General features: G+C 42.1%; 1 protein-coding gene across 2 annotated transcripts in view; it reads left to right on the forward strand.

Moving 5' to 3' along the window:
* CSRP2 (cysteine and glycine rich protein 2) overlaps window positions 1-26,864 on the forward strand; it is a 51,193-nt gene that overhangs the window by 14,385 nt on the left and 9,944 nt on the right. For both annotated transcript variants that reach the window (XM_082252756.1, XM_082252757.1), the window contains exons 2-3: window positions 20,998-21,116; window positions 25,178-25,346. In XM_082252756.1, the coding sequence (XP_082108882.1) occupies window positions 21,005-21,116; window positions 25,178-25,346 (281 nt within the window). In that variant the 5' untranslated portion in view covers window positions 20,998-21,004. The remainder of the gene's footprint in view (window positions 1-20,997; window positions 21,117-25,177; window positions 25,347-26,864) is intronic.

The following is a 26,864-nucleotide window of genomic DNA, read 5'->3' on the forward strand; positions in this document are numbered from 1 at the left end:
TTTCCACAGGTTTTTGGAAAATGTGGGAAAAAAATGAAAACTTTTTTTTTTTTTACACAAAGTTGTCAATTTATAGGATATTCCTAACACATAGCATGTACACAGCAAAAATGACACCCCAAAATACATTCTGCCACTCCTCCTGAGTATGGCAATACCACATGTGTGAGACTTTTTCACAGCCTAGCCATATAGAGGGGCCGAACATCCAAGGAGCATCATCATGCATCCTAGCCACTTGCCTAGGCCTATTTTTGACATTTGGTGTTTACAAGCTAAAATCAGTTGTTTTGCTAGAAAACTGCTTAGAACCCCCAAACATTATATATTTTTTTTTAGCAGAGACCCTAGAGAATAAAATGGAGATTATTGCAATATTTTTTATCACACCGTATTTGCGTAGCGGTCTTCCAAACGCAATTTTTTTGGAAAAAATTCACTTTTTTTAATTAAAAAATAAGAAACCAGTAAAGTTAGCCCAATTTTTTTCCATAATGTGAAAGATAATAATACGCCGAGTAAATAGATACCCAACATGTCATGTTTCAAAATTGCTCACGGAATGGTGACAAACTTTGGTACTTAAAAATCCCCATAGGCGACAATTTAAAAATTTCTACAGGTTGCCATCTTTGAGTTACAGAGGAGGTCTAGGGCTCAAATTATTCCCCTTGCTCTAACGATCGCGGCGATACCTCACATGTGTGGTTTGAACACCGTTTACATATGTGGGCGGGGTTTCTGTATGCACTCGCTTCTGCGCGCGAGCTAACGGGGACAGGGCGCTTTAATTTTTTTTTTTTTTTTTTTTACTATTTATTTTATTTTTTATTTTTACACCGTTTAAAAAAAAAAAAAAAATTGATCATTTTTATTTCTATTAAAAGAAATGTAAATATTCCTCGTAATAGAAATAGGCACGACAGGACCTCTTTTTTGTGAGATCTGGGGTCAAAAAGTCCTCAGATCTCACAAGTACACTAAAAGATAGAAAAAAAAAAAAAAATAAAATAATTATAATATAAAATGAAAAAAAAAAAGGACCTTTAAACCGGTTGCTAGGCAACAACATTTTCCGTAGCTCCGGTCCTCCAAGACCATAGAGTCAAGTGAGGGCAAGCTTGCCCTCACTCGACATCCTGTCTGTGAGGATTCGGGACCGGATCGTTTTCCCCGCTGCCGGCGGGTCCGGTAAGCGGGGAAAAGGACCGGAACGCGTCGGGAGGGGGGGGGGCGCCTCTTCCGCCATCCCGGAAGGGTGATCCCACGGCGAATCCGCCGCTGGGACCACCCTTATCGGAAAGCCAACCGTCCACCGTTTAAAAAAATACCAGGGTTATGGCAGCTATCTGCTGCCATAACACCGGTATTTAGGTTTAAACGGACGACGTATATAAACCTTTTTGGACTTGGACATGGTGGCTGTATGAAGGGTGACAGGTACTCGGGTACTTTGTTGGGCAGGTGACAGGTACTCTGGTACTGATGAGCAGGTGGCAGGTACTCGGGTACTCCGATAGGCAGGTTACAGGTACTCGGGTACTCTGATGGGCAGGTGACAGGCAGGTGATAGGTACTGATGAGTAGTACTCACTGACTGATAGGTGATAGGTGATACTGTACTGATGGGTACTGATGATCAGTACTGATACGTGATAGGTACTGATAAGTACTGATGAGTAGTGATGGGTACTGATGAGCAGGTGGAAGGTACTCGGGTACTCTGATGGGTAGGTGACAGGTACTCAGGTACTCTGATGACGGGTACTCCGTTGACAGGTACTCAAAGTACCCGAGTACCTGTCATCAGAGTACCCGAGTACCTGTCATCAGAGTACCCGAGTACCTGTCATCAGAGTACCCGAGTACCTGTCATCAGAGTACCCGTCATCAGAGTACCCGTCATCAGAGTACCCGTCATCAGAGTACCCGTCATCAGAGTACCCGTCATCAGAGTACCCGTCATCAGAGTACCCGTCATCAGAGTACCCGTCATCAGAGTACCCGTCATCAGAGTACCCGTCATCAGAGTACCCGAGTACCTGTCATCAGAGTACCCGAGTACCTGTCATCAGAGTACCCGAGTACCTGTCATCAGAGTACCCGAGTACCTGTCATCAGAGTACCCGAGTACCTGTCATCAGAGTACCCGAGTACCTGTCATCAGAGTACCCGATGACAGGTACTCGGGTACTTTGATGGGCTAGTGACAGGTGCTCTTTATTGGGGGGGGGGCAATCAGTGTGTTTAGGGTGCACTGTAGTTGGTAACTAGCTGTTACCACAATCTCCTCCTCACACAGGATCAGTGTGTGAGGAGGAGAACACGGTGACAGCTAGTTACCGTGTTCTCTGTTGACATTTGTGACCGGCTGTGATTGGACACAGCCGGTCACGTGGTAAAGAGCCAATTTCATTGGCTCTTTACCTAGATCGGGGATCGACTCTGTCCGAGGGACGAGCCTCGTCCCCGATCGCTGCTCTGCGCGCCCCCGGGGGTGCGCATTGCAGAGAGAACGAGCGGCTCGTGCTGGAGCCGCTCATGTGATCGGCTGTGATTGACACAGCCGATCACGTGGTAAACAGCCAATTTCTATTGGCTGTTTACCTTGATCAGTGATGGGCTATGTCCGAGGGACGAGCCTCATCCCTGATCGCGCCGCCGGGGGCGCGCAGTAGCAGCTAGAACGGGCCGACGTCATATGACGGCGGCCCGGATCTAGACAACCACTTTGCCGACGTCATTTTACATGACTCGGTATGGAAGTGGTTAAGAAACCTATCTGTATTAATGCAGTGAATACAGGTTTGCAATACTAAAGCAGCCTGCATCTGCATTTTCAGGGGTCACCAGTCTGGGCTCCCTTAAAGCGCCCAGCCTTTCAAACCTCCCTAATACACTTGTTACTGCAATTTTTTTTTTTTTTAAGTTGACTTGTATGATCCCAATTTTTAGGATCATTAGGATTTTTTGGCCTTAGTAAAACACTGACCATTCCTGTACAAAACCTTCCAGTGTTTAAGGATCCATTGGATCGATGACACCCTTTCTATGTCCTTTTGCTCCCTGGCAGGCCCTGCACCATTGTTTTGCTGTCATGTTTATTTGCCAATTGGAACTGGGATATGACAAACGTACCTACATTGATTCCAACTGATCCTTTGGTTTTTAAACAGCTGGAATGCTTGCCTGTTGCTCTACATTGCTCTGAGGATTAGTTGGGGGATGTTGTTCAACTCCTATCCAGAAGGAGTTTTCATTTTGGGCGTATATGAAGGACTCTTTGGCTTAAATGCTGGTCTGCCAAACGGCAGTACAAAACTCCTATCGTGTATCCCCTCTGAGGGAGAGCATCTCTTTGGAGCCTTGAATACATTTTAACAAGGTTGCCAACTAGAGGTAAGATCACGCTCATGCTTCAGCATGAGATATCAAAAACCTCAACCTGGAAAGGCTTTCTTTTTAGATTTTTTTTTTTTTTTTGTGGTCCTAAAGAGTTCCTCTCATTACTTCCAGACCTCCAGATTCAAGATCAAGTCCTGGAGCCAGTTCCATTGCAATTTTGGACTCCAAAATCCTCCTAGTATTCATTGCAATCTGGGGATGGGACCCCCTCAATTACTTATCAAATTGTGAGGGTGTCAAGTTTTATGTGCCCAACTAGACACCAATAATCTTGAATGCATGAGACATGGTTTTCGTGGCTACAAGCTTAAAATTTAAAACCCTCTACATCTACTCATGCTGCCCTGGCACAACTCTCACATAGAATTGTGGGTGCGGTCCAGAGAAGAGAGGTTTCAAAGGTTCTGCTCAAACTTACTTACAATTGCCAGAGCAAAAGGGGGCATGCACCCCATTGTGGATCTAAAGCACATAGTGACTTCATTTTAATGCAACATTTCTGCTTGTAATCTACTGGGTCAGTCATTGCTTGGCTACTAACCGCTTATATGTTGCCAATGCCCAACTCGCTTGTAAATGACCGTATCATCCATGCATCTCACAATTTCTTGTAACCCTGTGTCCTTGAACTGCTGAATCTCAACTTTAAAGGAAGTCATTGGAGTGTTTATAATCTCTGTAGTCTTGCCTTTAGGATAGTTCAAATATAATAAAGAGCTCGAGAGGATTAATTGGGAGAAGAGTGTGTATTTTTCTAAGTAAATCAATTTTCTATGATATATGTCAGCTGCTGTTGGTAGTTCAGCCAAACGCTTGCTTAAAAGAAAAAGAATGTTAATCTCTGAGTTGTATGTGCTTGCCAAAAATGATAGAACATTTAGTCACATCACTAGAAGTTGTAGACAAGATTTTCCATCTACTCTAGCTTTAAGTCCTTTTCTGACATAGAGACCTGCTGGTCACAGAAATCTCATTCATAATAAATTAAGGAACAGCTGTTCACATTTGCGCATGTTAAACATGCATTTTTAGCATTTGCTGTGTTGCTTGTGTTTTTGATGTTTTTAAAATGCCTAATTTTAGTTTTTTTTTTTTTTTTTTTTTTTTTTTTTTTGCAATTGTACGCTACATAGGACACTAAAACGGAAAATGTGAGTATTTTTTTAAATCCTAAAATGTGTGAATTGGCTTTCATATTTTCTATTGTTAAGCTGTTGGTGACTACATTTAAAATGTATGTAGTCCCGAACAATGAATACTTTATTTGCTGCCTTTTTGGTCTATTAAATATACAAGTGAACATATAGAAAGAAAAGACCAATCCGCAAAATTTTGTGAAATCACTCTGGGACAAAGCTGACACTGAAAATGTGATCTCCCTACTCCTTCCCAATAAAATATTAACCCAATCGTGCAGTTCTACCCACTATGAAATGGTGTGAATAATCGAGAACTACAAACATTTGTGTGCCCAAGATGCATTACAAAATCCAAATAAAACCCAACATGTACTGGTGTTCATGTTTAAAAAAGGCACAGAAAATAAAATTCCACATGCGACTCAAATAAGCTAAAACTGTCAAAGACATGCTAGAATAATAACGTGCTATAAAAACAATCAAAAATCTGCATTTAACGCAATGCAAAAGTGAGAGATCACATTCTAAGTGAATGCTCTTCTCTCTAAAAGTCACACTGTGGACTGCAAAATTCTTTGCACTCCAATCTGCTCACCCTAGTGCCTCTAGAATTATATAAAAGTCAAAACGGCTTGTTTTCTTTGCAGGGGTTAATGATCTGGTTTGGTCACCTCACCTAATCATCCAGATAGAAAGTGCAGCTCAACTTGCATCAGTGTATATAAAACATTGAAGAGGGAAAACCTCATAGTGCTCACCGAATTTACATGAAATCCTTCCTTGCTGGCTCTGTTTCTCATTGTTACTACTGAGGAAGTCCAGTTACTGGATGTAATGCGCACAGGGGTGGAGCCTTCCTACGCTGCTAGAGCTAGTAGACTACACAACACCTATCCCATTTTAAAAAATAAAACAAATGCAGCCACCACATCTAAGGACTGTTGGGTAATGTGCGCATTTGTTGGGCTTGTTGTGAGCAAAAGAATGACTAAACTGTTTAAATTTGCCAAATTAAACCCGCTTGCCTCCAAATCGTGTACCTCACCCCAGTACCATTTTTTTGGAGTCGATGGTCAGCTGTCTTGTAATAGCTGGAGCAGCTAAGCAGGAACCCCCCTCTTCGACTCTCTTCCCCCATCTCCCCCCCCCCCCCCATTCCGCCGCCTTCCGTGGCTCGCCCGGATTCTCCCAAGCCGCCACATCCGCTGTCTGGCTGGAGACTTAGAAAGCTGGGATTGGCTTTGATTGGGTCTCAGATAATGTAACCCAGAAGTGATGACATGACATGGAGCCTTAAAGGCGCCAATTTTTGAAAATCGAAAGTATTCAAAAACTCCGATCTTGTTTTTTTTTTTTGTTTTTTTTTTTTTTTAATGCTTTCAAGTGCAAAGGAGGGATCCCTCCACAAAGAGTACCTTTTATGTGGTGCCTATTGCTGTCACATGGATGTTTTACATTCCTTTATATATGACAAAATATGACTTGTGTGTATGTGTGTGTATATATATATATATATATATATATATATGTATATATATATATATATATATATATATATATATATATATATATATATATATATATATATATATATATATATATATATATATATATATATATAGTGACATATTCCTTGTATATGACAAAAGGGTAAGATAGACTCGTACAATGTCCTGCGGATCTTCAAATGAAAACTGCAATAACGGATGTTCAAGTTTACAGTCAGAGGATCTAATGAGATTAAACTCCCCTCTCCCCAGGTGACATGGAAAGGATAATCCAAGACAAAGCAAACGTAGTGTAATTCCACTAAGTATTTTTATTAAAAATAAAAAGGTACACTTACAAACATCCAGGAACATTGAGCAGTGAGTGAAAGATACACAGATCAAGCATGGTCCTGGCTGTAAAGTCCTTCTGACCCTTTTGTCATATGGCAAGTTGGGTCCTTTTGTTCCGGTGAGCACATTATTTGTCTTTCCTGTTGGTGTTGGGATCTGATGTCCTCTGTGGACCGCACACATCACTCTGGAATCGTATTACGTTTTTCACTTGGGACTTTTTGATATTTGATTCAAATTATTTATCGTATTTGATTAATTATACATCTTTATTCAGTATATTTTTCTTTTTAGCGCTGCACGTTATTTTTAATTTTTCGTTTTTCAACACATGTTAGTTGAGTGTGCTAGCTGCTTCATTTCTATTAGCTGTGTGTGTGTGTGTGTGTGTGTGTGTGTGTGTGTTATATTTATTTATATATATATATATAAATTTTCATTTTTTTTTCTTTTTGTTACTATTAATCCGAAGGATCTCTCTCTTCCTGCAGTCCGTCCATCCCACACAGTTAGAAAGCATTCCATAGGAGCAAACATAACCCTTTGCTCACCCCTGGTGTTAACCCCTTCCCTCCCACTGTCATTTATACGGGAACAGTGCATATGTTTAGCACTGGTCTCCAAAAAGTGTCACTTGGTGTCAGATTTGCCCTCTGCAATGTCGCAGCCCCACTAAAAAATCGCTGATCGCCGCCATTGCTAACAAAAAAGTCTATAAATCTATCCCATAGTTTGTAGACGCTATAACTTTTGCGAAAATCAACCAATATAAGCTTTTTGGGACTTTTTTATTTTTTTTATTTTTACCAAAAATATGTAGCAGAATACAAATTGGCCTAAACTGATAAATAAGATTTTTTTCAAATATGTATGTGTGTGTATTGTGACGGTGTTCAGTCACTGGAAGTGAAAGACAGATAATTAATGGTTTGAATTGCTTCAGATGGGACGGTAATATTTGTCAGCAATATCTTCATATAGAAATATGAAGATTTATTCCCACTTTACACTGGGAGACTTGGACTGTTGTAGAGCATTGCCATGAAGTCTGACTCCTAGGTAATGTGTATTCCATTGTTCTAGTGTGTCTGCCTGCCTTAAGATAAACTTATTATGGGATGTATATGTGAATGTGGATTGTGCCTGTCCCATTGTTAAATGTTAGTGACCTCACATTGTTCTGTCCAGATGGCTAGATAATTAGTTACCTCTATTTCCCAAAGACAACCTCTGGATATGACGCTGAGCACATGCATTCAACTTGTTTGGTCGACCATGATGAGGCCTGTTTTGAGTGGAACCTGTCCTGGTAAACCGCTGTATGATCTTGGCCACTGTGCTGCAGCTCAATTTCAGGGTCTTGGCAAACTTTTTATAGCCTAGACCATTTTATGAGCAACAATAATTTTTTTTTTTTTTTTTTCAGATCCTCAGAGTTCTTTGCATGAGGTGCCATGTTGAGCTTCCAGTGACCAGTATGAGAGAGTGAGAGCTATAACATCAAATTTAACACACCTGAGACCTTGTAACCCTAACGAGTCGCATGCAACCGGGGAGGGAAAAAGGGCAATTGGGCCCAATTTGGACATTTTCACTTAGGGGTGTACTCGCTTTTTTTGCTAGCGGTTTAGTCATCAATGGCTGTGTGCTGAGTTATTTTGAGGGGACCGCAAATATACACTGTTATACAAGCTGTACACTCACTACTTTACATTGTAGCAAAGTGCCATTTCTTCAGTGTTGTCACATGAATAGATAAAATATTTACAAAAATGTGAGGGGTGTACTCACTTTTGTGAGATACTGTAAATGACATACTCCTGGTCCCATGCACCCTATTTAATATGCACTACCTCCTGATCCCTATATACTGGGCTGTGTAACACACTCTTGAGCATTACACTATAGACACCATGTTATACATTTACTCCTGACCACTGAACTCTGTACGCTGCACTATGAGACATATTCTTAACTACTGCACTCTAAATACATTGGGGTTTATTGTAAAGCTGGAAAGTGCAAAACCAGGCTCACTTTTGCATAGATGTCGGTCAGCTTATAACCTCCGCTTGTTTAACCACTTCTGGACCGGAAGGATTTGCCCCCTAATGACCAGTCCATTTTTTGTGATTCGGCACTGCGTCACTTTCACCCCCTTCCTGCCCAGGCCAATTTTCAGCTTTTAGCGCTGTTGCATTTTGAATGACAATTGCGCGGTCATGCAACACTGCACCTAAACCAAATGTATGTAATTTTTTTTTCCCCACAAATGGCTTTCTTTTAGTGGTATTTTTTTTGTCAGAAAGGGGTCAAATCCTTCCTGGGCTAAAGTTGTTAATTTGGGATTGGCAAACCTGGAAGCCGATTGGTTTCTATGCAGAAGTGAGTCTGATTTTTGCACCATCTAGATTTAGTAAATTTACCCCATTATGTTCTCCCAAGTCCTGCACTGTCTGTGCTATATACAGCAAATAGGTTAAAATTTTATTTACCCAAAAGTCTTAAAGCCACGCCCACAATTTGGCACAACACCCTATTCTTTCTCTCCTCTGGGTGCCCAGGGATGCCCCAAGCCTTTCACAATCCTAGCAACTTCCCTGCAAACGTGTAGTTCATTTATGCTCCTTTTACACTGAATGAAAAATTTCAAGCCTGCAGTCCTCTAGGCTACACCTGAAAAAAAACAAATAAAAACATACTACTGGAATCTCAGGCATGCAAAAGGTAAAACTATTGCTAGCCTGCACAAACACCACTAAGAACAACAAACATTAATGGATAGTAAAGTATATTTTGTGACCAAGGTAACTGTTGTGACCTCCACCACAGGAGGCTTCAACAGTGCAAAGTACAAACTCATGTACACTCCTATATGGTCAAGACCTAATGGAAACCAATACACAGATAAGGAACCTTGCTATGTAAAACAGGAAATGTGTCTTTCAGGACAAGAGGTAGACAGACACTAGTAGATGAGAGGATTTCCTTACATTCAGTCTAGCCCTTGAATTAGTGGTCCATTGTGTTATATTTATGAGTGAACAGTCACATTTATCATAGACCATCCTCTAGACCTTTCACTCCCTATAGAACATTACATGACGACAAACCGTTACACATGGATACAAATCTTACACATTTTTGGTGGACCTGTAAAATAAAAATAAATGTAACTTTCCCCTGAAAAGTCTGGCATAGAATGAGTGGAAAGTACTTAAAATTATGAATGATTGTGGTAATTACTCAGGATTTACAGGCATCAGCTATGATACCAATTGAAGCATTCAGACACGTGAAAGGACTTTGCACGTTTAATCTGACAAATAATGTATAAACAGAACAGTGACGCTACCTTGTAATGGCTATCAGTGCCTTTGATCCAAACTCATCCTTGGGCAAATATTAGCCTCCCCCTTGTACACCCCTTTATCCCATCCTACATGTTTTTCTTACCTTGTGAAGCAAGATATACTGACTAAGTCTGCCATCCAGATCCCTCGCTGGTGACTTTCCTGACTGTGGTGGGGGGAGCACTTTATCCAGCGCTGCAGACCCGGGACTGGAGCTAATGTGACTGCAGCGTTAGCTGAGCAAAAAAAATATTTACAAAATTGTCCGGGGTGTACTCACTTTTGTTAGATATTGTATAGCCCAGTGTACAGAGTGCCTGAGGCCAGGGTGTGCAATGTGTAAGGGTCAGCAGTATGTCATTTACAGCCCAATGGACCAGGGTCAGGAGTGTGTATTGTACAGTTTGCAAGGGTAAGGAGTATGTTTTTATCCTCCTCTCACTTAGGAGCATGCATACATGTGTACGTGTACAAACATTTACCATAACCTAAACGTGTAAAAATACAATAAGTGCTTACTCTGTGTAAATGCAAGCTATATCTGATAAAATAGTTGACACAAAAAATTTAAAATCTAGCACAATGATACTTCATTTTTAGCTCTACTTTAGAGCCATTACATCACAGGTGTCAAACACAAGGCCGGGGGCCGAATTCGGCCTACCAGGCCATTTTATGTGGCCCTCACATCTCTGCTGAAGCTACGACACCCCCGCCCCCTCATCTCTATCCCCCCACCATGTTTTAGCAATCGGCAGCAGAGCGGAGGACAGAACTCCTCTTCCAGATCTTGCGCTATTTTGTGCAGCAACACAGAGGCTCATGTCCAATGCCCCCTACCATCTCAGCAGTTAGTAGCAGAGAGGACAGAACTGCTCCTAGAGATCCTGCATCTCTCTGTGACTTGCCCTAGTCTCCGCCTCCCCTGGTTTTAGCATTCAGCAGACTCTGGTCCTCCTCCAGACCCTGCATTCTCTGCTTCCCAGCTCTTCCCCCTAGCTCCTTCCTGGCGGCAGCAGCACATGGTAAGGGGGGCGCACTGTGATTTAAGGGAGTGTGGGGGACTCATGACTTCTGATGGTGGGGGAGCTCTTGACATCTGATTTTAGGGAGGGTAGGGTGCTCTGGACATCTAGTCTTACAGATGAAACTGGCCCCATCAGGGCAACCATCATGCTGATGTGGCCCACAATGAAATGGAGTTTGACACCCCTGCATTACATGAATGATATTTAGCTTTAAAGTAAAATGTTGCAGTGTATGTTTGTATGAGCTGTTACATTGTTTGAAAATAAAATTGTGCCAGACTTAATTTTTTAGAGGTCCTGTTTTTGAATATATTGTTTTGCAGTATTTCTTTCAATAATTTCTATCAATTTCAATAATTTCTATCAATTTCTATCAATGGATGTAGCTGACAGATTTCCTGACACCGTAGGTAAATGAAACCTATAATTTTATAATAATGTTCATCTCCAGTGAAAACCTTTTTGACTTGGATTTGGAAGATTCAGGTCTTACATTGCTGTGCATTCTTCCAAAAGATTCCACTTCTAGTAACCGATATCACCAAGCCAGGAAGTTAGGAAAAATCCTTGTAACCGTGACAGACGGCAATAAAAATCTGGAAGGTACTGATAAGATGTGAGATCATCAGAGAAATGGTTGTAAATGCTATTTAGAACCAAAGGTAATAAAAATATATACACATTTGCAGATAGGCTATAAAAGACTTAAGCAAACTGTACTTAATATACAACCATGTCACTTTGTTCTGATTTCATAACAAACTTTATACGTGATGAAAGATCACAATTTTATTTTAGTTGTGCTCACTTGAAAGAGAATCTGTTATTTTAATAAAAAATAAATCAAACTGGGTCAGATATAAAGTCCTAGGACAGAGTACACACTGTGAAAATTGTTGGATTTGAACAGGCAAACATTAAAGTAATCGTAAAGTCTCGTTTTTTTTTTTTTTTTAAATCCCAAACATGTTCTACTTACCTCCTCTGTGCAGTTAGTTTTGCACAGAGCAGCCCTGATCCTCCTCTTCTCGGGTCCCTCGTTGCTGCTCCTGGTCCCTCCCTACTGAGTGCCCCCACAGCAAGCAGTTTGCTATGGGGGCACCCAGGCTGAGATGCAGCTTCGTGTGTTCATTCAGACACAGAGCTGGAATTCGGCCCGCCCCCTCTCTCCTGATTGGCTAACCGACTTTGACAGCTGTGGGAGCCAATGGCGCCGCAGCTGTGTCTTGGCCAATCAGGAGGGAGACAGCCGAGGGACTCGTGGATAGAGATGGAGCACAGGTAAGTATTAGGGGGTGCTGGGGCTGCTGCTACACACACAGAAGGCTTTTTATCTTAACCACTTCCGGACCACCGGCCGTGTATTTACGTCTCTACTTTGACATTAAATACCGGTGTTATGGCAGCAGATAGCTAACATAACCCTGGTATTTGTATACGCGGCCGGCAGTTCTCTTTCATATAAGTGGTTCCAGTGTCCTTTTTTTTTTTTTTTTTTTTTTTTTTTTTTTTTTTTTTGGTGTAGATGTGAGATCTGTGGTCTTTTTGACCCCAGATCTCACATTAAAGCGGAGTTCTGGGCACAAAAACGAACTTTTTTTTTTTTTTTTTTGTGCCCATCCGCTTGGTCTCCCTCACCTGAAAAGGAATTGGATAGTTAGGCATTTTTTTTTTTTTTTCACTCACCTTGTAATTGGAGATTGAATATACTCACCTATTCTCTACTTCCTCCCTCGGTGCCGCGGCTCCGACTTCACTTCCTGTCTTGCGATGATTCCTGGGAGCTGAACGTCATCGCTCCCAGGAATCAATGCGACGGCACCGGTGTTCCGTGAGAAAACCATACCCTCGTCACTTCCGGTTCCGCTACGGAGGGTATGGATTTCTCACGGTAGTTACACTTGCGGCGCTTACATTAAAACAGCTTATCTGCAACATAAATCATCTCTGCTCTTCGCCCTGTCACTGCCCTCATCTCCGGTAATATAAAAGCGGATCACTGAGCCGCGATCGCCGTCACATTTACATCTCATACTCCCGCCGCCGCTTTTATATTTATTACCGGAGATGAGGGAAGTTACAGCGATAGCAGAGGAGATGATTAATGTTGCAGCCGAAGTGTTTTAATGTACCCGCCGCAAGTATAACATTAGACACAGTGCCGTGAGAATTTCATGCCCACCGAGCATGCGCACTTGTCAAATTCTTTCATGTTCATTTACGTATCCGGCGCTCTGAGCATGCGCACTGCTGCGCTGCTCAGCTGTTTCAGACCGGAAGTGACGACGGTATGGTTTCTCCACGGGGTATGGTTTTTTAACGTTACACCGGCCCCGCTCGTCACTTCCGGGGCGACGCCGCATTCCCCTCTAAACAGCTTCTGGGCATGCCCAGAAGCTGTGGAGGAATGCGGCGCCGCATCGGAAGTGACGAGAGGGGCCGGTGCAGGCACATTCTGGGACAAGAAGACGCGGAAGAGGACGCCGAAGAGGATCACGCTGGCTTCAGCTGCCCACAACAGAGATGGCAACGCTGGAGAAGAAGTTTTAAAAGGGAGTATTTCTTCTAAAAGGTAAGTGCGAACCGGGACAGATCAGAGGCTAGCCATTGTGGAATGTACTAGCCCTGACTGTCCCTGGGTTATGTTTGTTGAAAAATGATTTCTGTGCCCGGAAAACTCCGCTTTAAAGAGGACCTATCCTGCCCTTTTCTATTACAAGGGATCATTGCATTCCTTGTAATAGGAATAAAAATGGATCAAGAAACGATTTTTTTTAAAGGGATAGTGTAAAAATGAAGAAAATAAATAAGAAAAAAGAAATTTAAAGTGCCCAGTCCCTACACGCTCGTGCGCTGAAGCATACGCAAGTCACAGTCACATATGTAAACAGTGCTCAAACCACACATGTAAGGTATCCCTGTGATCGTTAGAGTGAGAGCAATAATTCTAGCCCTAGATATCCTCTGTTACTCTAAACTAGTACATTTTTAAAGCGTCCTTTTGGTACCAATGTTTTTTGCCATTCAACGAGCATGCGCAATTTCGAAGCATGACATGTTGGGTATCAATTTACTCAGCATAATATTCTCTTTCACATAATAGAAAAAAATTGGGCCAACTTTTTTGTTTTTTTCCTTTTTTTGAAAAAAAAAAACATTTGCGTTTTGTAAGACTGCTGCACAAATACGGTGTGACAAAGTATTGCAACAATCTCCATTTTATTCTCTAGGGTCTCTGCTAAAAATAAAATGTATAATGTATGGGGGTTCTAAGTAATTTTCTAGCAAATAATTCTGGTTTTAACTTGTGAACAACAAATGTTACGAATAGGCCTGGTCCTTAAAGCGTAACTCCACTTTTGTTGAAAAAAAAAAACATTCCCCTCTGGGTGATCTAACATTGCAAGGATTTTAACAAACTTTGTTGCAGATTCCTACCTTTTTGTTCTGAAGAAATCATTGTTTGTTCCTCTGTGCCGAGTGGGTCAAATGGGAGTGGTTTCATAATTATCTATCGGCTGTGGCAGCTGCAGAGCTCTGAGGGAAGCTGCTGGGTCTGCATCCCTTAGACGTGTTCCTATTGGGAGTAGCTCACCAAAAGTGGCATTTTTGTTGCAGGGGGTGCCATAAATTTTACTTTTATCTTCTGGGAAAATTGGTGAGCCAATCACACAAGCAGGAAATTATGTTTTTGGGGTTTGGTCAGTACACATTCTATGTACAAAACAGCTTCACGTAGCCATATTGCATTGTATTTTCAGAAAATTACAACCGCTGCTGATTAAAAAGGAACGGTAATTTTTAATAACATTAAATTACAATATGATTTGTGTCGCAATTGTATACGCTATATTTTTTCTTTGTTGTTTTTTTTTTTTTTTTTTTCCCACAAAAGTGGAGTTACCCTTTTAAGTGGTTAATGCATAGAATGCATTAAGATTAAAACGTTTTCTTACTTTTACAATTCCTTTTAAATCTCCATTTAAATAATCTTTACAGATAAAGGTTATATACTTGAATACCAACACAAGGAAAACTTTGCCTTTTCACCCATTTATTCAACAAAATATAATTTGATGTAGTGAGGAAAAGGTAAGTAGACCCTTGATCTCAGAAGCTGGTACGGGCTGAGAGCACTGATTGGGAGCCAGTTGGCAAACTTTTTTTTTCTTTTTTGAACGGCCAGCTTCTGTTCGACCGGCTGCCATACACACGGGCCGTCCACCATTCGGCCCGTGTGTACTAGGCTTAAGCCATTTCCACAACCATGCTTATCAGTTTGTGTAAACGTCTTCTTTTCCTGAATTGAGCTTTCTTTTGGTGGTATATCACCTCTGCTTTTTTTTTTTTTTTTTTTTACTTTGGTAGATATGTGAGGTTTAACTAAGACGGATACCACCTGTATCATCCAATTGCTGTAAATGATAGGATATGAAACAAACAGTGAGAATCAAAAATACAGGATATGAATGCAGCATTCAAGGGGAGGGTGGGGGACTATAGACGATTGCTCCTTGAACAGAAGACGGACAGTGTACCCAAGGAATTGGCCACAGAATCAAGTTTGCTCTATCCACGGGAGCCAGACCCTATCATAGTTCTGAGGGCAACCCCTGTTAGTATATGTCATTTTATACATGGGTAACACTGCATCAATAGAAGATTCCCAGGATTCTACTGTAGGGGGGACGGGAGAAGACCTTCTAGTAAGTATTTTTTAGCATTATACAGTAAGAAGGTAAAGATCTTGGTATATAGCGAGGCCTCTGCTCGTTGTCCTGGATGCTCAATAAAGCTAATTTAGCCGATACTGGTAGGGATAGCTGTAATCGGGTATTAATAGTCAAAAATAGCTGCCCAGTATCGTACTAGCCCGGGGCAATTCCAGAACATATGAACATAGTTGCTATCAGGAGACTGCCATCGGGGGCAGTTTGGTGAACGCTGTGGGTATATTCTGTGCAGTCTTTGAGGCGTGTAATATACCTTATGTAAAAACTTGGTTTGTATCAATTTATCTTGAGAGGAGATCACAAGTTTGGAGCCCTCCTCAACACTCTCCTCCCAAGTTTCCCTATCCAGGCTTGGGATATTTGCCCTCCATTGTTCCCAGCCTATCAATTTTAGGGGATTCCAGACAGCGGAGCGCTAGATATGGGGAGGAGAGGGATTTATATAGGATTTCAAGTGCCAGGAGCTCCTCTATAGAATCCACCCTTAGACAAGGAGCAGCAGGGAACTGCGCTTTAGCCACATATCTCAATTGAATATTGCGAAAGTGCATCCATCTGGTCTATATTTAAGAGTCTATATTTAAGAGCTAGATCTCAGAAAGGTAGCAGTGTTCCTGTAGGCATGATATCCTTAAGCGTTTTTATTCCGAACCGTGCCCAAAGCTCAGGATCTAGTATCATCCTAAAGTGGGGCAATGATGGATTGCCCCATAGTGGATGGTAGGGGGGCCACTGATTGGGATGCATGAATCTCCTCCTAGCAACTGCCCAGACTCGCAGCGTCCCCTTAGTGGGATCGGGAAGGGAAGGATAAGCATTAGGCCCTCTATATACTAAATTACTGAGTTCCATAAGGGAGCCCAGAATGGCTGCTTTTAAACAGACATCAGCATTGGTTCGGGATTGCTCAAACCACCATCGAACAGTTACCAAGATAGCTGCCCAATAATATACCCTCAGGTTTGGTCATGCTAGTCAATGACAACTTACAGGGAGCTGAAGGGTTGAACTGGCCAGTCGAGGAGGGAAACCATACCATAGGAAGAAGCCAATGCAGCAGTCCATTTCTTTAAAAAAGGAATTGGGAACCCAAACTGGACAATTCCTAAAGATCTAATTTTGGGGAATTGAATGGGGGAGATAGATCATCTTCAGTATATTTTTGCACACTAGGAGGTTAAGTGGCAGATTACTCCAATCGGAGCAATGTTCTTTAAGTTGCTATTGGGTATGAAATAAGTCGGCAAATGGACCGGAGTTCTTGCGTGACTCTGATCCCTAAATATTTAAACTCCTCCACCCAGAGCAGAGGTGTTTAAGTCTCATCCTCCCTAGCCCAGGAGTCCACAGAAAAAAGGACAGACTTAGTCCAATTGATGCGGCCCCCTGAAAAAGGCCCAAAGATATCAAAAGCCTCAAGAGCTGCCCCAAGGAGGGATTGCCGTCATGTAGATACAGACTATCATCGAAAGCTAAATTTTCTCCTCCAGAGAACCACCCGGAGACACTCGATGTGCTGGGATTTACAAACCAATATGGCTAAAGGTTCTAGAGCTAAAGCAAACAAGCTGGGCAAAAGAGGGCACCCCTGGCAGGTCCCTCGCTGCAGGGGGAGATAACTAGAGATAACGTCATTAGTACGAATTCTTACCCGAGGGGATTTATATAGCATACCCAACCACTGCATAAATTTAGGCCCAAATGTGAACCTCCTCAGGCCCTCCCAGAGATACTCCTACTCCACAGAGTCCAAAGCTTTCTCTGCATCCAACGAAGAAATGACTCTCGTGCCTCCATTAGAATGGGTTGTAGCTAAATAAAGAAATGGATGGCGGATGCTAATGTCCATACCCTTACCAGCCATGAACCCAGTCTGGTCCAAGTGAATGAGTACCTCCATCACCTTAGCCAGGTGACCGGCTAGTATTTTGGCCAGTATTTTGGCATCGGCATTAATCAAGGAGATTGGTCTACAGGGGGCACAATCTTCTTGATCTTTGCCTGGCTTGGGCACCAACACTACAAGAGCCTTGGAAATTGAGTCCAGTAAAGAATCTGGGGAGATATACTGAGCAAGGAGGGACAAAAGCCTAGGTGCCAACAGATCCTGATCTAGGGAATAGAATTCAACCGGGATCCCATCTGGACCAGAGGCCTTGCCAGACTGCAGGCAACCCAGTGCTTTCTGTACTTCAAGGGAGATGTCCTGAACCAGTTCATTCCATTTCTTTAAGTCAAGGGAGGGAAAGGGAATTTTGATCTAGGTACCTGACCAGTTCTATAGTACTATAAGAGACTCTAGAGGAGTATAACTCCCGATTTTAATATTGCAAAAATCTGTCCACAATAGCTACTGAATCCGTCAACCTCTTCCCCACTTGAATCTTTAATTCTACCAATGTGAGTCATTGCATATCGCCCTTTAGGAAGCCACGCTAACAGCCTGCCATTTTCGTCCCTGGAATTCAATACATTTTGAGTAGTATTTTGCATGGATTTTTTGGTTAGATCCACCCAAAGTAAGGACAGCTGACGGACGGTATGTTGCCATGCTACATAACTATCTTGATCTGGATGTGCCACATAGGCAACCTCCTGCCGCCGCACCTGCTCTTCAAATTGCCTCAGTCTGCACAGACAGCCTCCGCATCGCAGCTATATGGGAGTTAAATTCTCCTCCTAAGCCAAGATTTGAAATCGTCCCAAACTACTAGAGGGCCTGTGGATTCCTCATTTTGCAGCCAATAGATGCAGAAGGCCTCCGGGAAGGAGTCCTGTTACCTTAGGGTCCATTACCTTAGGGTCCATAAGCCAATATCTGGACAGTCTCCACATCCTCTGTCCCACAGTAGCAGACAATTGCAGGGATACAGATATTGGGGCATGGTCGGAGATACCCCTGGAAAGAATCTCAACAGAGACCACCTGTCGCAAAATGCCAGGTCTATATGGGACAATGTCCGATATGTGGTAGAAGACCAGTGTATATCCTGTCAGATGGATGGAAATATCTCCACACATCAGTCAGGTAAAAAGAGGTTGCCCAGTGATAAAATCCAGGAACCAGAGGGATGGAGCCTGTCCAGATCTCGAGATGGCACCAAATTAAAATCTCCCACTATTACCACATTATCTAGTAATAGTTTGCATTAATGAAAACAAAAAAGTAATATCTGAGGTAATGGAGACCTGCAATAACATAGGGTATGTCAGCTATTAAGGCATGTAAGATAACATCTCTACCTCCTGGGTTCGTCTTCACTTCCAATAGCTGAAAGGGCAGGGACCTATGCACTAGTACACTTAATCCTCTAGCGTAGTTGGAATAAGGAGCATGATAGTGTGCACAGATCCAAGCCCCCTTTAAACTCAGGATCTGAGATCCAACTAAATGAGTTTCCTGCAGAATGTAGATGTGTGGGTGAAGTTTACGGAGAAAACTAAGTACCAGTGACCGCCTAATGGCGGAGTTGAGTCCCCTGACGTTCCACAAAATTACTGAAACATTTGCCATAGGGTGGAAGGTATTGATAACATGTGAGGATCAGTACATCAAAGAACTTACACACCATTACAAGGACTTTGAGAAAGTGGGAGCCCATTGTACCGTAGTGAGAGCTGTAAAGCAGATGGGCTACATTGCATAGACCCACAGCCCTACATAAGCACATAATGTATCTGCCAAAGACCAAGAATAAAAGACCACAACGGAAAGAACACACAAAGAAAAAAGGAATAATGAACATGCCCAACCAGGGTTAGCAACGACCAAACCCCCCCCCCCCCCCCCTTGTGGAACCCAAAAAATGGAGTGGCACTTGAGTCCCAAACTAGGCCCCATAAGGCCAATTAACTGATTAGTGGGTGTGCAAAAGGGGTATCCCCAGGTCTCGTAGGGGTTGCAGATGTATCAGGTAATGAGTTGCAGGCTTTTCCTGCCATGGAAGATGCTGGAGAGCATAAATTCGGTATTTGTCCTTTGGTCAGGGGCACGTTCTTAAATTGTCAATTGCTTGGAACTGAGGAATGGATAAACAGTAGTAATTAACCCAGCCGGATATCAAGGAGGACCCCAGATTCTAGTCTGGGCAAGTGGGGAAAATAGAAAATAAAAGGGGGGGGGGGTGGGCTGTGACACGGAGCTGACAGGCAGGGAGGGGAGGAGGACACAGGAGAACAGAGAAGAACTGCGGATAATGAAGGCACGTACACTGATCAGTATCAGGGCTCAGCAGCCATATTACACCGTGGTCAGTATACAGAGGGGAGGGTAGAAACTGACAAGATCAGCCAGGTTTTTTATTTGATAGAAGGGGCCAAATTACACAGGGCAAGCACTGTTGTATAGCATGCTTTAAGGGAACCGGATAAATGTTACTCTTAAAGCATTTTTTTTAAAAGAAGCATGAATGTGCGAGGTGGGGCTCCCTCCGGACCAGGCTTAGGCAGCACCCAATGAGCCCTTTCCACCGTGAAGTACTGAGAGAGCTGAGCCATAGGCAGCAGAGATCGTAGCAGCTCTTTTGTGAATATTGGAATATTGTGGGATTCCTTCCCTCTACACCTTCTGGGAGACCTATGTTTTTAGTGCATTTCCAGATCTGAAGAAATTCACTACAATCCATTTAACCTTCTTTCCTTTGGGACTAGTTTATATACTTTATATACAGTTTCCTACATTTAGAAACACGCAAGTGATTCCAGAAAACCTGCTGACCATGCATAGATGTGGACCGAGCCTTATTTTGGCTTCCTGCAATCCCCTGTACAGCAGAAGGGCGGGGGGGGGGGGGGTCAAAACTGAGAGCAAAGTTGGTTTTGGTGAATTTCACTGTGCATATACTGATGGCCCCATTAAAGAAGTCCAATTCCATCCTTGCGAGGTCAGCAGGCAGCATGTGAATTGGTGAGTGGACTGTAATGCTTACCATCAGTAAAGAAAAAGAAAGGTCTTTGATTTTGTTGGCTAGGAAGCCTGTGGCTGTGAAAATTTCAGGACTGTACAGTTAATATGGCTCTGTTTCTTTTGATAGTTACAGTAATTTGTTTAGGCAGAATGCTCAAGAAAAATGTTTTGTGGTTATAAAAATCTTAACATTATAAACTGTGTAACAATAGCATCAGCATATCGCAGCATATAGGCATGGATTGGATTGCATAACTTGCAAAGACTTCTATGTCTACACAGTAGACCTAACCAGCTAAATATCTGAATGGCCTTTTGAACCATTACAGGTGGAAACCTGTGATGGAGCAGGAATATCTCTGGCAAATAAGAAGCAGATGTGGATTCAAATTATTCAATGGTTTCAGCACCAAGTTTGCCTTGTATGTCTGTTTTATCAGTAATTCTTTTCCCTTGCTTATTGGGGAAGACTTGCAGATTTTTTCCATGGAGGAATGTGCTGTATGCATTATTCTGCTTTACAGATTGATTGAGGGTTGATCTAGTGCATACCTTGTCCCGTCTGATACTGATACATCTGTTTATTTTCTAGCTACAACATGCCTAACTGGGGCGGTGGAAACAAGTGCGGTGCATGTGGAAGGACGGTTTACCATGCTGAAGAGGTGCAGTGTGATGGAAAGAGCTTTCATAAGTGCTGCTTCCTTTGCAGTAAGTTTCCAAATGTGTTCTAACTCCATAAAGCCCTAACCATAAAAATGCAACATTCACTTTTTCTATATGGTCTTTATTTTACTCATTTATATAGACAATTGAGTACTGTCCGTGATACTTTTTTTATTTGCACAAACATACAATTTTTCAGGACAAGCTTTCGGGGTGTGTCCCCTTCATCAAGATCCAAGTAGTACTGATTCACTAAATATTTAGCAGAATGGTAAAAAAAAACACAATCTCTAAGCCAAAGGGGAAAAAAAAAGAGAAAACCAAACAAACCTTCTTTTTTATTTTTTTCCTTTGGCTTAGAGCAGGGGTGGGGAACCTATGCCTCGGGGGCCGTATGTGGCCCTCGAAGTAATTTGGTCCGGCCCCCCGTGCAGCGGAGTCTGTGTCTCTCAGCCGATCTGTCAGAACGGAGCAGATGCTTCCTGTATAGTACCGGCTCCATTCTGACAGTCTGAGTGAGTCACAGGCAGAGTGATATCAAATGCACTCCGCCTGAGACCAATACAGGAAACATTGCCTCTTCCTCCAGCGTGGTGCTGCTGCTAACCAGCATTTTGCGCCAGTAGCACACACAGCAGTACCAGCCAGAGCCAGCAGTACCAGCCAGAACCAGCAGTACCCACAGCACAGTGGGGGCAGTGATCTCAGACACTAGGGCAGGCTGACACTGCAGTCTGTGAGCATACATGCAGATTGACCAGCAGATTCACACTTGCAGACTGCAGCAAAGGTAGAAAGCAAGGTAATATAACCATGTGTTCACCTAGACACAGCGGTAATGTGATCCGCTGTGTCTGGGGGACACACAGATCACCGGGTTCCTGGGTGCATGCTTTGTGAGCCACGCAGGAGCCGCCTATGCTGTCTGATGTACAGGAATGTTAACCCACATTGGCACTGCTTCCTATCTATTTATAGGCTGTCCGAAGAAGGGAAGCGGTTAAATAAATCTCATATCCGTGACTATGCATAGATTGGTTTGGTTAAAAAGGTAATTTGAGCACCAGTGCAATTAGCATCTGCTGTGCATGCCCTCTAAATGTGAACATCTTTTTGGAGCTGATTTGGACACTCTCATAAAGGACATTAGGCCCGTTTTCATATGGGCTTCAGCTTGTATAAGAGCAGTGTGAATGGCAAGCTTTTACAAAGCATTTGCAGAGCTTTTAGCAAGCTTTGAAGCTTTTAAAGTACCAATTCGCTTCAGTTTGTAAATGTTGACCACCGATCCGAACGGGAGTGCTCATTTTTCACTTTAAGCAAGCTGCTAACAGGCTGCAGTACTACCTGGAACTTGGTGGGAGCCTGCCAAAACCTTCTAGCAGTTTGTTTAAAGGGACAACCAGCACTCCTGTTAATATCTGCGTAAAAATGTTTTAATAGAAACTGAAGATCACTTTAAAGGTTTAGAGAATGCTGGTTGAAGTTTTGCAAAAAGCTCTGAAAAAGCTTGCTGAAAGTTTGCTTTTCACTCTGCTCTTATACAAGCTGAATCCTTTGTGGAACAGGCCTTACAGGGGGTAAGAATACTTATTTGCGTCAGCTAAAAAAGCCTAGGCCATAAGCTAGGGGGAATTTCTATTAGGCTAAGAAGAGTTCTTGTCATTACTCCCTGGCTTCAACTTCCAAGAAGAGAGCCTAGCTAGGAGCCCAGTTCAACTATGAACCTTGGACCCTTAAATCCCCCCCAAACCTGCAGACAAGTCATCTTTGGCATTAAGGAATGCTTCCACATTTTTAAAGTGAGGGACATTTGTTGGCCTTTGCAGATACCTGATCAGAAAGAAATAAAGGAAAAAAGCATCCAAGAGGCGCTGGGACTTTGGGTTCAAGCAATGTGGTGAGAGGTCAAAACTTTTGAAGAGCTCACTGGCTCAGGTTCAGCTGCTTACAACAGACAAGACTACCCTCCAGTGGGTACCCCAACAGGTTACCAAAAAAAATATGCACACATTGAAGGAGTGACAGACCAAAGGATAAGCATCCAAATTAATTTATTCGTTTGTACTAAAAGACAGTAAATCTGTTTCGGAGTTGGGAGAAACTTCCCCTTCAGGGCTACAACAAAACGCAATATATTTTAAATAGGACTGGTAAAATCAGAAGTCTAGCAATCTTTGAACATCAGAGATAACATACATGCATACATACAGTTGGGTCAATATATATTTGGAGACAGGCACAATTTTCATACTTTTAGCTATGTAAGCCACCAGAATAAGATTAAAACAAAACAATCCTGATTAATTTGAAGTGCAGATTTTCAGCTTTAATTCAAGGGGTTGAACATAAATATCAAGTACAAGTTTTAGGAACTGCAGCCATTTTTATACAGTTCCCCTCCCCCCCCCCCCCCATTTTCAGGGGCTCAAATGTAATCAGACAAATAAATATGATCATAAATAAAATTGTAATATTTTGTTGAGGGTCCTTTACTGGCAATGACTACCTGACGTCTGGAACCCATGGACATTACCAAAGACTGGGTTTCCTTCTTTCTGATGCTTTGCCAGACTCTGACTGCAGCTGTCTTCAGTTGTTCTTTGTTTGTGGGTTTTTCCTGCCTTTAGTTTTGCCCCTTTCAAGTGAAAGGCATGCTCAATTGGGTTGCGATCAGGTGATTGACTCAGCGATTGCAGAGTCAATCACCTGATCTGATTTTTTCCTTCAAAAGCTCCTTAGTTATTTTTGCAGTGTTTTGGATCATTGTCCTTCTGTACGGTGATGTACCGTCCAATCAACTTTGCTGCATTGAGCTGAATATGGGCAGACCATATATCTGAACACTGCAGGATTAATCTGGCTGCTCCTGTCTTCTGTCACATCATCAATAAACACCAATGACCCATTGCCGCTAGAAGCCATGCATGTCTATGCCATCACACTGCCTCCATGTTTTACAGATTGTTGTGTGCTTTGGATCGTGAGCTGTTCCAAGCCTTTTCCACTCTTTTTTTTTTTTTTTTTTTTTTTTCTTCCTGTCCTTTTAGTAGATTAATCTTGGATTCGCCCATCCAAAGAATGCTTTTCCAGAACTGGTTTTGCTTTTTTTTTTTTTTTTTTTTTTGGTAAAGTCTAATCTGGATTTTCTATTCTTCAGGCTTATGAATGGTTTGCACCTTGTAGTGAACCCTCTGTATTTGCTCTCGTAAGTCTTCTCTTGATTGTAGACTTTGACAATAATACGCCCACCTCCTGGAGAGTGTCCAGTTGTCTAGGTGTTGTGAATGGGTTTTTCTTTACCATAGAGAGAATTCTGCGATCATCCACCACTGTTGTCTTCTGTGGACGTCCAGGCCTTTCTCTGTTGCTGAGCTCACCAGTGCATTCTTCTTTAATCAGAATTTATCAAACTATTGATTTGGGCACTCCTAATGTTCCTGCTATCTCGCTGATGGATTGATTTCACTTTTGAAGCCTTATAGTGGCCTGCTTAATTGATGAATAAATAAGGAAGAAGTGGCACACACCTGGCCATAAAACCACTTTTGATTTGATTGTGCAATTACTTTTGATCCCTTGAAAAAGTGGGGGTAGCTATTAAGAGCTGTAATTCCCAAACCCTACCTCTGATTTGGATGTAAATACCTTCAAATTAAACCAGAGTGTGCACTTTGAGCCCATATACATCCATTATACAACTATAGCTTGAATATGTTTTGGTAAATGCCTGAAAATTGTGCCTGTGTCAAAATATATATGGACCTAACTGTGTGTACATATGCCTGCATACATAAATGCACACATGTACATATACTTGCAAAGCAATGACAAAACAGAACTTATCAGATAAGTGATAATGTGTAATGGGTTCATTTTTGGGATTATGAGCAGTGGATACATCATGGTTAGTGTAGATAATTGTACCATTGTACATATAACTGAAATAATACACAAGAGAAAAAACATTTAAATATAAAATGAAATTCATCATGCACAGATGTCTTAAAGACTTTGAGGCTATAGGAACTAATTAAAAACAACTATGTCATGCACGTGAATTTTTTAACTTGTGAGGTGTTTGTGTGTATCTACTTTGTTTCTAGTGGTATGCAGAAAAAACCTGGATAGTACAACAGTGGCTATTCACGATGATGAGATTTACTGCCGATCCTGCTATGGGAAAAAATATGGACCCAAAGGCTATGGCTATGGACAAGGAGCAGGCACCCTGAACATGGACCGAGGAGAGAGACTGGGCATTAAACCAGAAGAGTAAGCATAATTACTGAATATTCCTTCCTGACCTGCTCCTCCACAGCTATTTATTGTATAATGTGACAAAGCTTTGTATTCACATGTCCAGAAGTTTAGGCCAACGTTATACTGTACTGAAGCAAATGGATGGATTCCAGCACTAGAAAAAGTTATGCAAAACACGAACCATAAGCAAACAATCCTTACATTATGTGGAAAAGCTAATGGCGCACATTCAGTGAATATAAGGAGTTTTGGGACCTCCCAGTAGCAAAATTCTGTTACATAAGGCATACGTGATTGTCAGTGTCAAGGACTCATAGTCTGTGCTTAGAGCAGATCATCCACATGTATATAAGTGAAGAGAGTACTGTTTGACACAGGAAATCATCCAGGCTTGCACAAATACGGTAGATGTAGACCTATTTATAGAAAAACAGAGCAAAATCCTGTTAACCCTAAATTCTTCAGTTGATTACTTAGTGGTTGTAAAGGCAAAAGTTTTTTTACCTTGATGTATTCTATCCAGTTTACTAAATCATGTTCTATTCCTTTAGTTGATCCAGCCGCCTCAGTCGTAATTGTCTAGCTCTGCCTATTGAAGATATGCCTTTTCTTCAAAGATTTTTCAGATTGAAAGTTTGAGGCACACTTAAAGGTTTCATTTACTTTGGCAGGGCCAGCCCCGCAACTCTCGCTGCGAATTCAGTCAATGTCGAACTGAAACTAACTGGTCTAGGGCAGTGAACAACCAAACTGACCCTGTTTTCCAGAATTGTGCTAAAATTGACACATTACAGCAATTGCCTTCTGTGCTGCTTCTTTATTGTGGGGATGCCCTAAAACATGTCTGACAAATTTCCAGAATGGTTCTAATCTCCGTTTACATGTGGTGAAGCCACCAGCAAAAGACACCTCACCGCATACTTTTTCAATAAAAAATTCTTCTGTTTGTGGCAGCACTTGACCAGTTCATAAAGGATGCCTAGTCCGTCCTGCTTCTCAGTTTCTTTAGCATGGCTGGTAAAGTCCAGCTCTTAAAAGATAGGAGTCTCTAAATCTGTTCTTCCTACCTTCCTTAAAGAAAGAAAAGCCTCTTCCAGAAAGATCTATCATTGGACCCAAAAAACCCTTTTTTGCCTCATGTGAATAGGGGCGCTTTAATCCTAGAGATTGCTCTGCGCCTTGCATTTTTGACTTCCTGTGATCAGGTCTTGACCAGAACTTGGCTTTAAGCACTTTGAAAGGACAGGTTCCAGCCTTGTCAATTTTTTTAAAAGACCTTTGCTTTCGCTCTTCCTTGTGTGTAAGAAAAAAAGAAAAAAAAAATCTTGCATTTAGTCCCCATTACAGAACCCTGTGCTACCATGGGGTCTCAATCATCATTTGAAACCATCAAGGCTATTTACTTGGGGTACATTTCAAAGGAGGTCATCTTTTTAGTTGCTATCATGTCTGTCAGACCTGCTTGAGTTGGCAACTCTTGTAAGGAGACATTCCTCATACTATACAAAGACAAGGTTGCCCAAGACCATT

The sequence above is a fragment of the Pelophylax lessonae genome (assembly GCF_965119305.1).
Source record: "Pelophylax lessonae genome assembly, chromosome: 4".
NCBI classification, from domain to species: Eukaryota; Metazoa; Chordata; class Amphibia; order Anura; family Ranidae; genus Pelophylax; species Pelophylax lessonae.